We start from the raw sequence: 13,114 nt of genomic DNA on the forward strand, positions 1-13,114 counted from the left end.
CATGCGCACTCATCCAGAGATTCATATAGAACGGGGTGTGATGGCCCATCACGAACATTTACATTTCCTCCTCTGCAGTGTACTTCTCCTCTCGCGTTTGGGGAAAGTACAGGAAAATCGTTGAAGATTCGATTACTACTTCCAACTGTAAGCACGGAATATTTTGTCGAAAGTCTTTTCTCCATAAAATACTCTATATTATTACAACTCTGTGGGGTTGCCGATGAAACTTCATCTTTGTTCAAAAGAAAGATAAGAGCTCACAAAGCTGTAACGCATATCGAGAACAACAAATTCCGCAGAATTTGTAAAAGGACAAAAACACACAGAGGCATGCCACTGTAAGTATTTGCATTGCAAGGAAGCATGTCGAAGCAGAAATCTCACAAGATATTCTACTTCGTTTTCCTATGCACTTCTTTTTGGGGGACTATTCTCTTGCTAGTCTTCTTCACCGACGGTACAGATCGATTTAGAAGTGCTTTACAGACAACGAATCGGCCGCAATTCAGTCTCTTCAACGATGTAAACGCACTGACAGAGGTTACCAACAAGCCCTCGGTCGATACGGATCAAACCATGGTGATTTCGACATTGCAGCAATTCGGATCCGGATCGAATGAATTCAAAGGTACTAAACATGAAAATTTGTTGGCAGAAGACTGCAATGGCAGGTATGTTTATATGTACAATCTACCCTCAAAATTCAATAAACTTTTGTTGAGAGAATGCCAGAATTTGAGCATGTGGACGAATATATGCCCGCATATAGCCAATTCAGGGCTCGGTCAGACATTATTGCAGCTGGGGGAGGAGCTAGGCGGCCGTCAGGCAGACGCTGAGGCTGCAGGATCATCATGGTTTGCTACCAATCAGTTTACGGCGGAAGTGATTTTTCACGAGAGAATGAGGCGCTACCGATGCGTCACTCCGGATCCTTCTAAAGCAACGCTGTTTTACGTTCCTTTCTACGCAGGGTTCGATATGTCCACGCACGCTGGAGATCAGAATTTGACGGTGAGGGATCGCGCCGGGATCGAACTAGTGGAGTTTCTGAGAAGGAAAGAGCAGTGGAAGAAAAGAGGGGGAAGAGATCATTTTACGGTAATGGGACGGATTGCTTGGGATTTTCTGAGAGAGCGAGATAGCCCGAGTGCGTGGGGCAATAAGCTTTTGCTTCTGCCTGAGGTGAAGAACATGTCGAGTCTTGTAATCGAAGGCCACCCGTGGCGCAAGAACCAGTACGGGATCCCATATCCTTCCTATTTCCATCCCGGGATGCGGTCAGAGATGGAGCGGTGGCAGAAGAGAATGAAATCGAAGAGAAGACGAATCCTCTTCTCCTTCGCAGGCGCCCCTCGCCCCGGCCTCGATAAGGCGTCAATCAGAGGCAACATCTTGAACCAATGCTCTTTGTCTCAACGCTGTAAGATGCTGAGATGCCAGCAAGGGCCAAGCATCTGCCACAACCCCAACGAAGTGATGCGACTCTTCACCGACTCCGTTTTCTGCCTACAACCCCAGGGGGATTCCTTCACGTGGCGTTCTATTTTTGACTCTATGCTTGCAGGTTGCATACCGGTTTTTTTCACAGAGCATTCGGCGTACACGCAGTACAAATGGCATTTGCCCCACAATCGAAGCTCGTATTCGGTATATATTCCAGAAGAGAGTGTGCAGGGCACTGCCAATCTGAGCATCGAGCAACATCTACTGTCGTTGAGTAGCGACGAAGTAGAGAAGATGCGAAGGGAAGTAATTGGGTTGATTCCTTCCCTAACATATGCAGATCCTCGTCACTCAAATACAGGATACGCAGATTCTTTCGACCTAGCGCTTGAAGGCCTCTTCAAAAAAATTGCAGAGGAAGAAGATGAGACTAAACCGGAACATCTCGTCTCCCTGACAACCCGAAGCAGACGGAGAAACAATGTGCGGCGAAAGAGCAGACATGTGAAACCCATCTAAAGCCAACGACTTTACCCGTTTAGTCGTTCAACCCGATGCCCTCGCACGCCCTCGCCCGAACTCCTTTGCATAACTTCGCCCAAACAGTCGTTCAGACAAACACCCTCGTTCGTTCGGTCGTTCCGCACGACGCCCTTGCCTGAATGCCTTCACATGACCTACGGCTCCGTTTTCTACATTTACCCAGGCTCAGTGCTTCGACCCAAGAGTTCACCTACAGTTTGCTAGATTTCAATCCTCTTCAAGTTAGCTCGCCCTCTAGCTCACATGAACACTTGGAAACTTCACTTGATGCCTTTTTCTACCATTCCAACGCTTTACTTATATGGCATTTGGCCCATTGTTTGAGGTGTCGACTCACCAAGCCGACCCATCGTTTCATCCCACTCGCCCAACCTTTGTGTCGGCCCATGGTGTGGTCACCCATGTGCGGGACTGGCCCCACATATAAACTTTCCACCGCCCAACACTTAGTCATTTTCACAAGATGAATTTCACGTCGCATGTTTCCTTCGTTTGGTCGACTCCTTCCATCATTCGCACGCGCCCTCAACTCGCCGTTCAACCACCCAGCTCGTTGCTCGCCTGCTGTGTGCTCGTGCCAACTCCCGCCAACCCATCGGTTAAATGCACCCGCCCGACATGCCCGACTCCTGGGCCTGACCTACTCCCCCACTCTAAATGGTTGTCGTCCTCGACAACACCATCATACAACATCGCAAAGTGTTGCTAGCTCCAACATCCAAATATGCCCATGCTGCTTGCCTCTGCTTTGCCATCGCACAAACCATAAAGGCTCATGTCTCCATGAACCTAAAAGTCTCCTCAATCCATGATCATCAACCACATCCGTCGCAATCCCTACATGATGCTCTTACTGTGGAAGGTTGGCCCCTCCAATTCAAGCTACATGCTCACCGCAACATATCGTGTTGACCCCATCATGTATCTCATCGTGTGAACTGCTGCCATGATACTTCAACATAATGCTAACACATCTCTTGTACACTATCGACCCCCATGACTCGAATTAGTCGGGTAGATAATCCAACTGTCACGCTCAAACCATGAGAATGCACATCCTCATGCTATCATCATTCGTTTCTCCTAGCCTCCTGTCACATCATCAACTCGATCAAGAATACATCTCCATCTCCATCAAGATGTAAGCCATGCCCAGGTCCATGAAGTAAACTCCATCTCGTCTGCAACATGTTGCCCATGATGTTTGGTGTCAATGTGATACATGAAATCAGCGACATCTATCCCAACATCATCATCCATATGTAAAATCCATCTCCTCAAAATGAAGAAATCCTCTCATCAAACCGACTCTTGATGTGCCACATCCAGGTCCATGAAGCAACCTCCATCATATCTGCAATGTGCCATCCCTCAAATCTATCAAGGAAACAAGTATACACCTATCTCATCATCCATGTGCTGCCCATGATCATAAACCAATAAGCTCCCATGTATCAAAAGTGGTTAAGTCTCGGCTCAACCCATGCGCAAGTGTTGCCACTAAGGCATCATCATCGCTGCAACTCCGCCACTCCAAAGTGTCTCATATCGATCCTCCACATCAAGTCAATCTCTCAAGTACACCCATTCATGTACTCAAAAGTATGCACCCCATAGTGCATCAAAGTCCCTGACCTCAGCTACTCAATGCATCAGATCCTCCAAGTTCACCATAATATGAAGTTCTCAAAAATCACAACCTCATGTCATCATGAGCTCCATGACTCATCTCCAACGAACATCCTAGCAAGCATACATGTTTCGGCCCAAAGGTCTCTGCAAGATGCCTCAGCTCTGCATGTAGTAGGAATGCTCCATAGTCTACTCACAAATCCAACCAGTCCATGGCCTTGTTGTACAAGATTGCACAACCTCTCCATCGGCTCATAAGTAAAACATCTCCATGTCACATCAACAAATCCATGTGCACAACATCCCTGGCTCGACACTCATCATTGGATTCCCATAAGTGACACCTCTATAAGTGTTCCTGCATAATGTCCCTTCATAAGACTGCCATGCTCCATGTTTCCAACTCGATGTCCATGACTCAAGTTTCCCATGTTGTCCAACTAAGTAGACCCATCACAACAATCGGCCATCCTCATCCAAGTCTGCAATCTAGTCTAGTGAACTCGGTCACCCAAACCATATCATCATCACATGAGTCTCTTCCACCATGGCTCCCCCACTGAAGGTTCCACCAAGACTTCCTCTTGGTCTTGGCCATGAGAAGTCCACCCAAGTATCATCAACTCAAGTGTGTTCCCTTCTCCAATCTGTCCATGAGTCATGTCGGGCACTTAGCCAATTTCTCCATATGGCTAAAGCATGACCCATTCCTCCGCAATGATCATCACATTCCTCCCTTGTCACGGGCATTTGCAACTTCTGTCATAAGGTCACAAACAACCCCCAACAAGTTCTCCAACCGCCAATGGTCCTTGCTTCTCCATACAAGGTCTCATCGTAGACATCCATGGTAAGATCCTCCATCGCATCGGCAAACTGATTTTGTACTTCCCTACATATGGTCCATCTACCAAAAGCTCAAATGAAACACAAGTATAAGTAGTACTTCATCCTGAGTCTCCCCCATGTGAGTATCCTCATCCACCAATGCTTGAAAACTGCACGATCCTAGTCCAACTTGATCAATTTCAAGTTCATCCTCCATCGTTGTCATGTCTGCAACATCCTCAATCATCACGGCTTCCTCTTCCTTATCATCGCAATCTGCAACTTTCTCCTTATCATGAATGAAAGCTATGAATTTATTTTTCTCAAGAGTTAGCCATTCCAGCTTCTTTCAAAGCAAGCTCTGCCTTATCTTCAACTCCTTGAGTTCAGCACCAAACAAGTCTACTTTCCCTGCAAGTCGATAGGCTTCATCCCTATTCATATTAGAGATCCCTTCCTTGATAAAAGCATGAAGGGAATCCCTTGTTTCGAACAAGTCCTTTCTCAATTCTGCAATCCTTTGCTCCAAATCACTTGATTCTTCAAGTAGACTTCCTTTAGATTGACTTGGTCCCAATGTGTACCCCTGCCATTCTTTGAAGGACATAATCCATGCAAAACCCACTTTCTGCAAAATGGACATCTTCCTCGATTCTCTGAATCACCAAAGCCCGTGGAATACAGAGCTCGGATACCAACTGTCAGGAAGTGCAGTGGGATCAACTTTTCTGCAAATACGATTCTTTGAATCATGCCTTTGATACCAACTGTCACGCCCCTACACTGGCGGTCCTCTTTCAACCACACTATAGAAGGTGCGACACCACCGATCACTTTCTTTTTAACAATACTTGCGATCGTGGACTACGCCTACTTTCTATACTTAGTTTATTTTAAAACTTTCCTAAGTATACTTTCATTAGCACATCGGAAACATTCATACATCATTCATCATTATTATCTTTTAACATATATGCACAACGGATAATAAACCGGGAGGGGAAACTCCTTGAAATATGAGTCTGCCCAATAATATCAATACTTCACAAAATATTCAGTTTTATAGTCTTTCTAGGAAACCCCAAGTTTCCTTGGTACAACATCTGTCAAATCATGCAAGTCGGCCTGCACCATTCGGTCTACGCGAACCACTGTTCGGAGTGCCCAAGGATACTTCCGCCCATCGCACCTTGTTCACCGTCGCACTATTCAACATGTCATGCAACGTCGGCTCGTTCAGTCGAACACCCTCGACTCGTTCAGGCGGACGCCCTCGCACGCCCTCACCTGTTCAGATGTTTAGACCAACCTCGCCCGTTCAGTCGTTTAGCCCAGCGTCCTCGCATGCCCTCACCTGTTCGATCATTCAGCCTGACGCCCTCGCACGCCCTCACCCATTCGATCGTTCGGCCTGACGCCCTCGCACGCCCTCGCCCAAACACCTTCACACGACTTCGCCCGAACGTCTTCGAACGACTTCGTCTGTTCAGTCATTCAACCCGCCACCCTCGCATGCCCTTGCCCTGAATGCCTTCGTACGACTTCGCCTGAATGGTCGTTCAAACAAATTCCCTCGGATGCCCTCGTCCATTCAGTCATTCGGCTCGACGCCCTTGCTTGAACGCCTTCGCATGACCTGCGGCTTCATTTTCTGCATTTACCCCGGCTCAGTGCTTCGGCCCAAGAGTCCACCTACACTTTGCCAAATTTCAGTCCTCTCCAAGTTAGCTTGCCCTCTATCTCGCATGAACACTTGGAAACTTCACTTGATTCCTTTTGCCACCATTCGAACGCTTTAATTATATGGTGGTTGGCCCATCGTTCAGGGCATCGACTCACCAAGCTGACCCATCACTTCGTCCAACTCGCCCCAACTTCGCGTCGGCCCATGGTGTGGGCATCCATGTGTGGCACTGCCCCCACACATAAACTTTCCACTGCCCAACACTTAGTCATTTTCACAAGATGACTTTCGCGTCGCACATTTCCTTCATTCGGTCCGCTCGTTGCATTGTTCGCATGTGCCCTCAACTCACCATTGAACCGCCCAGCTCGTCGCTCGCTCGCCATGCACTCGTGCCAACACCCCCCGACCTGTTGATTAAATGCGCCCGCTTGACATGCCCAACTCATGGACCTGACACACATAGGTCCATCTTAAATATAGATCTAACATGAGCCGATAGAGATCAAATTTCTTCACCTACAACCATATAATTTTATTTGTTTATTATATATACATAAAAAAATTATTATAACTACAGACTTGCACATATCCCTCATACTGGGATGTAAAATGAGCCTCTCGGCTCAATAAAAATAAAATTATTAATCATTAATAATTAAAATAATTTAGATTTATTTAAATTTCAGATTTATCAATTATCAAGAGGGATCAAATCTCTCAACTTGAAAATTTTCCTTTAAGTTTTTCACTCAAAAAAGATATTTTCACTTTGATAGATTGGATCTTCTCCACACTTGATAGATCCCAAGTTAAGGTGGATCTGGGTTGGTTTTATTCCATTACATATTTTCCTATTAATTGAATGAGAAGGTGGTGTATTTTTACAAGTGATATAGGTTGATTTTAATTTTATATTTAAATTAATAGATTTTTTTAGATGTAAATTTCTTGTTGAATGTAATTTTGATTTTAATTATGTCCATAGGCATGCTTATTTTGGAATAGAGCTTCGAGATTTTTCATTTAATAATGAATAATTATTGGATGGATGGTAGGTATTTAATCTCTATAAAATATTTTAGAATATTTTTAGTAATATACACAAATCAAAGGTTGAGATTTATTCCAAGTAGTTATGTTTTTTTTGTCAATTTAATTGAATTTATTAATTAAAAAATGTCATATGAACAAGTGCCATATAAAATGAGTTATGTTATTGTAATAAAGTCTATTTACAAATTAAGAAACTCCATGATAAAGTGCAGGTGAATCTCCATGGTTAACAATCTTACTACATGTTTTTTCTTTAATGTATATATGTTTATGCCTCTCAAGCCATATCAAGGGCCATACAACTGGAAGAAAGAGGATGGGTAGGTCAATTTATGGGGTTATGGCCTTCTCCCACTCGTTCATATCATGGGCGGAAAATAATGAAAAGCCCTTAGTCAAAAGAGATGTTTCCTCCTCCTTTTGTGGGAAAGGGTTTTAACCTTTTACTTTCAAAATAAGGCTTATCGAGATCTGATGTTTTGAAGTGGCTTGTCCTTCATGGGAGCCTAGGTGTGTATCTAGATTGTTGGAGCCTTGGCCTAAACCCCAACAATGATATGCCTTTTGTTATTCATGTTTGGTTCAAGCTTCATCTTTTACCCCTACACTACTAGAATGACATAACATTCAGAAGCATATGAAATGACCTTGGGAATGACATAGATCGTGTTGAATCCCATGAGTATTTTTCTCTTATGCTCAGATCTATGTCAATGTGGATCTAGGCAATTGTTGGATAGCTCATGTTAAAAATGCAACAAGAAAATCATGATTTAAATTTGTCCTTGAATTAAATTATGAATTAAATTGTAATTCCACATCACTAGACAACTTATACGAGTTAACAAAGTTAATTTGACTTAGTTGACTCAGTTAATTCGAGTTGAGGTCTAACTTGAGTCATGTAGAGTCTCTCTTACTTTATAGGAGCCCTAGTTGAGTTTATTTTGAGTTGTAACTAATTAATTCAGTTTAACAGAGTTAAAGTCAATTAAACTAGTTCCAATTGATGGAGGAACTAGTAGGAGGTTAGACAGTGGGGTGTTGCTTCATGTGTTCAACCATTTAACTGATGATTCACTTCAATGCATGTCAGATCTGTGAGTTACCCAGTTGAGATTAGAGTTCAAGGGTAATGTACTATCAATTGTATAATCATTTGAATTGTATAGGTGGTGCATGCAGTCAAAGGAAGGCCTATGAGGATTTCACAATTCATATTGAGGAATCTCCCTAATTAATAGGGGGCTAATTCCCAAGGAAACAACACAAGAAAATAGGGACTTGGGAAAGCCAAAATTTGGTAAGTATTGGCCTATGCCTGCCTAGGAAGCAGTGAGACAGATAGAGATAGTGCAACGGTTGCTTGAGCTTAAGAAAAGCATCATAATATTCTCATATTTTCTGACTAATGAAATATACAAATAACATGGGTTTTTAGTTGTGGATTTCCCCAGGAAACCATTGTGTAATATATTGATTGAATTCTCTCTCTTTTATGGTTCTTGATTTTTCAATTGATTAATTGTTTTCACTGATGAGTAGAGTAGATTCAAGTCTTTTGTTTTTTAAAATTACATAAGTAGTTTGAATCTACAAGGAATTTCTACATAATATCAGAGAAGAAATCACTCTAGAAGATGAGAATACAAGTTTGTCTTTTTCAGGTGAAATCAAATTTGAAGTATCATTCTTCAGAGCCAGCAAGATGTCGTTCTACAAATTAAGACTCGAATATGCCCTTGAGGGTAGTTCGAACTATATTGCTTGGAAGGATAGGGTGGAGGTAGTGTTGGAAGACAACAGGATGAAGGAATTCATAGACAATGATATTCTTAAGCCTCCAACAACAGATGCTCAAGATCTAGAAGAGTGGAGGAAATGTGTTGCAAAGGAGAGAAGGATCATACTAGAAGGAGTTTCAGATCATATTTTCTCCACACGAAGGATACACCATATGCAATGTGGAAAGCCTTGATCAACTTGTTTTAGAACAATAGTGACAATAGGAAGCTGGAACTAAAGGACAAGATTCGGAAGATCAAGATGGAGAAGAGCGACACAATACCAAAATACTTGAACATATTCACCCATTGTCAGGATGAGCTTGAAGGTGTTGGTATTATAGTTGTTGAAGATGATTTGGTTATCCTAGCACTTCTAGGCCTTCCCAACAGCTGGCATAGCTACCAGGATTCGATAAATGGGAGGGAGCATTTACCAAAGTGGGAGCATTTGTGGTCTGACTTGGTGCAAGAAGAGATAAGGTGGAGCACCAGAGATGGAACCTCATCCAAGCATGATGATGAGGAGAAATGTGTTGTAGATAGAAAGGCAAAGAAAGGGAAAGAAAATAAATTCCAATCTAAAGGAGATTCTAGTCAAGGCGACAAGAAGAATGACTTGTCGAAGATTAAATGTTTTCACTATCATGAGCTGGGACATTATGCCAAAAAGTGTCCGCACAATAAGGATTGAAAGAATCTGTCAGGAGTAGCAGTAGGTGAAGTTGTTGCTTCACAATTCAAGTTGGATTTCACCCTCATTGTTTGCATGGTGACATTGGCGATGGGTAGTGTGTGGTATCTGATAGTGGAGCCTCATTCCATATGACTGGAAACAAAGAAATTTTCAGAGACTTGGAGGAGAAGGACCTCCATATGCACATAAACATGGGAGACGATGGAAGGTATAGCGTGACTGATATTGGTATTGTTACATTTTAGAGGGAGTCTAGTTCTCTTCTCACATTAAAATATGTCATGTATGTTTCGGGTTTGAAGAAGAATTTAGTTTCAGTTGCTATGATGGAGGACCATGGCCACGATGTGATTTTTAGTAAAGGAAATACTTTCCTTCGTCACATAGCCTCAGGACAAGTGAAGTGAATCAAGGTTCAGGTGAAGAACCTCTACAAATTGGATGTAGAATATTATGCAACATTGAGCACAAAAGCAGAGAAGGTGAAGATCTGAGACATCGGTGAATTATGGCATAGAATATTAGGCCATTGTCACCATGGAGCTTTGAAGATCATGCAACATATTTCTATAGGACTTCCCAAGGGTGCACTAGAGCATAGAGATACATGCAAAGGATGTATATTGGCGAAGTACACCAAAGTCACCTTTCAAGAAAAGGACAATCGAGTGCAAGTGATCCTTGAAAGAGTTCACTCAAATGTGTTTGGACCGTTCTCGATAGCCTCCATGGCCAAGCATAAGTATTATGTAATATTTGTACATGATTTATCACGTGATTTCTATATTTTCTTCATGTAGAAGAGATCAGACGTTCTCTAAATTTTGTGAATTTAAAGCACTTGTTGAGAAAGACACTAGCAAGAAAGTGAAGGGTCTTAGGAGCGATAACGATGAAGAATAAGTGTCGAATGAATTCAAGAAATTATGTGAATCAAAAGGCATTTGATGGGAGTTAATATCCCATAACCCATAAAAAATTGGGTGGCTGAAAGGAAGAATAAAAGTATTGTGAGAGCTACATGGGTAATGTTATATGATCAGGGCCTACCTTTGCACTTGTGGGATGAAGCATGCAACGCAACTATACATGTGAATAATAGGATTCCTCATCAGATTATCAGGATGAGTAAACCAAAATAAGATTTTTCGGGTTAAACCAGATGTGGCACACTTCAAAATCTTTGGTTCATCATTTTACTATCATGTTACCAAGGATGCAGGGAAAAATCTAGAACCAACAGCTGAGTTGGGAATATTTGTGGGGTACATTGATACACCTCAAAACTATCGTATGTACCTTCCATATCACAAGATTACAGTGGTTCGTAGAAATGTGAAGTTCGATGAAAATAATTCCATGAGATGTTCCCTTGAGAGGGAGCTTCTTTTGCATGCAAATTAGGAGCTTTTAGCTCCAAAGGAAGAACCTCAGGATGATGTGGAGCATCCACATGTAGAGGAGCAGAGAGTGGAATCACCCACCCATGCAGAGACTTCTAGAGATGGAAGAAAGCACACCATAGAAGCTGATAGATTGATGCATGATGCTAGAGAGAATGTGGGAGCACCCACATCACAGTGCAGGTAGAGGAGGTCACCAGATCGATACACTAGCTACATGGCTCTGATGAGCGAGAGTGTATAGATTGATCCATCCTCATCCGAGGACGCAGTGTAACAACTAGTATGGTTTGATGCCATGGTAGAGGAGTATGAATCCATTATCAGAAATAATGTTTGGGAAGTGGTCCCAAGACTAGAAAACAAGTCAGTTGTGAGTTCCAGATGAATTTACAAGGTAAATCAAGAAGTAGATGGGAGTGTCGAGAAACACAAGGCCAGATTTATGTCCGAAGGATTCTCTCAGGTGGATGGGATTGATTACGAGGAGACCTTTACTCCAATAGCAAGGTATTCTTCAATCAAATCTATTCTATCACTTTCAGTGCAAATGGGATGGAAGATACATCAAATGGATGTGAAGAAAACATTCCTCAATGGAGTGATTGAGGAAGAGGTGTACATTGAGTAGCTGGAAGGATTTGAGACCTTCAACAGAGAGTCACATGTGTGCAGACTCAAGTGAGTGTTGTATGGATTGAAACAAGCACCCCGTGCTTGGTACACCAGGATTGATAATTATTTCACCAGGTTGGGCTTCACCAAAAGTGAAGCAGATGTGAACCTTTACCATATTATGGTTGAAGGTAAATTATTGATTATAGTATTATATGTCGATGATTTAATTCTAATAGGTGATGATAAGTTGGTAAAATATTGCAAAGAGGATCTTGCAAGAGAATTCAAGATGAAGGACCTAGGGCTCATGCATTATTTCCTTGGTATGGAAGTATGACAAGGAGATGAGGAACTGTTTGTATCTCAGGGAAAGTATGCCAACAAGATATTGAAGGCATTCCACATGGAGAGCAGCAAACTCATGGAGACTCCTCTAGCAGGAAATTGGAGGAAGGAAGATGCAACTTCAGGTGAAGTAGTGGAGGCTACTATTTACATAAAAATTGTGGGTTCACTTATGTAGTTGGTGAACACATGATGGGATATATTTTTTGTAGCTAACCAACTTAGTCAAGCAATGGTTAAGCCAACCAAACTCTATTAGAAGGAAACTTAACATGTGTTGAGATACCTTAGAGGCACCACTCAGTTTGGTCTTTGGTACAGATGGAGGGAGTGAAGCGACAAGGCTTCACATATGCATATTGGGTAGGGAGCCCATTTGAAAAGAAGAGAACATCAGGGGAAATATTCAGTATTGTGTCAACAAAAATTTCTTGGTACAACAGGAAGCAAAGATCAGTTGCACTCAGTTCGGCAGAAGTAGAGTACATGGTGGCTAGTCAAGCAACTTGTGAGGCTATTTAGATGAGGAAGACCCTTGTTGGGTTATTTGGACAACAGATGGATCCTACAGCAATTTACTGTGACAATCAGAGTTGTATCAAACTCTTTGAGAATCATGTTTTTCATGATCGGTCCAAGCATATCGACATCTGATATCACCATCTACGAGATTGTGTGCATAGGAGAATCATGTTGCTAGAGTACATTCCTATAGAGGAATAAGATGTAGACATCTTGATTAAGGCATTGTCAAGAGGCAGATTCGAGTTCCATAGAGGTAGGATTGGGGTATCTGATAATCCCTTTCTTTTTGAGAGGGAGTGTTGAAAATGCAGCAAGAGAATCCCGATTTAATTTTGTCCTTGAATTAAATTAGGAATAAAATTGTAATTCAACGTCACAAGATAAATTGTACATGTTAACTAAGTTAATTTGACTTAGTTTGCTCAGTTAACTCGATTTGAGGGTCTAACTTGAGTCATGTAAAGTGTATCTTACTTTATAGAAGCCCTGGTTGAGTTTATTTTGAGTTGTAATTAATTAATTCAGTTTAACTAAGTTAAAGTTAATTAAT

The 13,114-nt window shown here is 42.2% G+C and overlaps 1 protein-coding gene across 1 annotated transcript; it reads left to right on the forward strand.

The window, feature by feature from the left end:
- The first annotated feature begins 366 nt into the window (after positions 1 to 366).
- Positions 367 to 1,968, forward strand: LOC149196043 (putative xyloglucan galactosyltransferase GT17). The gene has a single exon (XM_089408132.1). The coding sequence runs from the start codon at positions 367 to 369 to the stop codon at positions 1,966 to 1,968; it is 1,602 nt and encodes a 533-aa protein (XP_089264258.1).
- Positions 1,969 to 13,114: the final 11,146 nt, after the last annotated feature.

The sequence above is a fragment of the Pinus tabuliformis genome, chromosome 2_2 (genome assembly GCF_031772625.1).
Source record: "Pinus tabuliformis cultivar Carrire ecotype Pingquan chromosome 2_2, CPIR1, whole genome shotgun sequence".
Classification (NCBI taxonomy): domain Eukaryota; kingdom Viridiplantae; phylum Streptophyta; class Pinopsida; order Pinales; family Pinaceae; genus Pinus; species Pinus tabuliformis.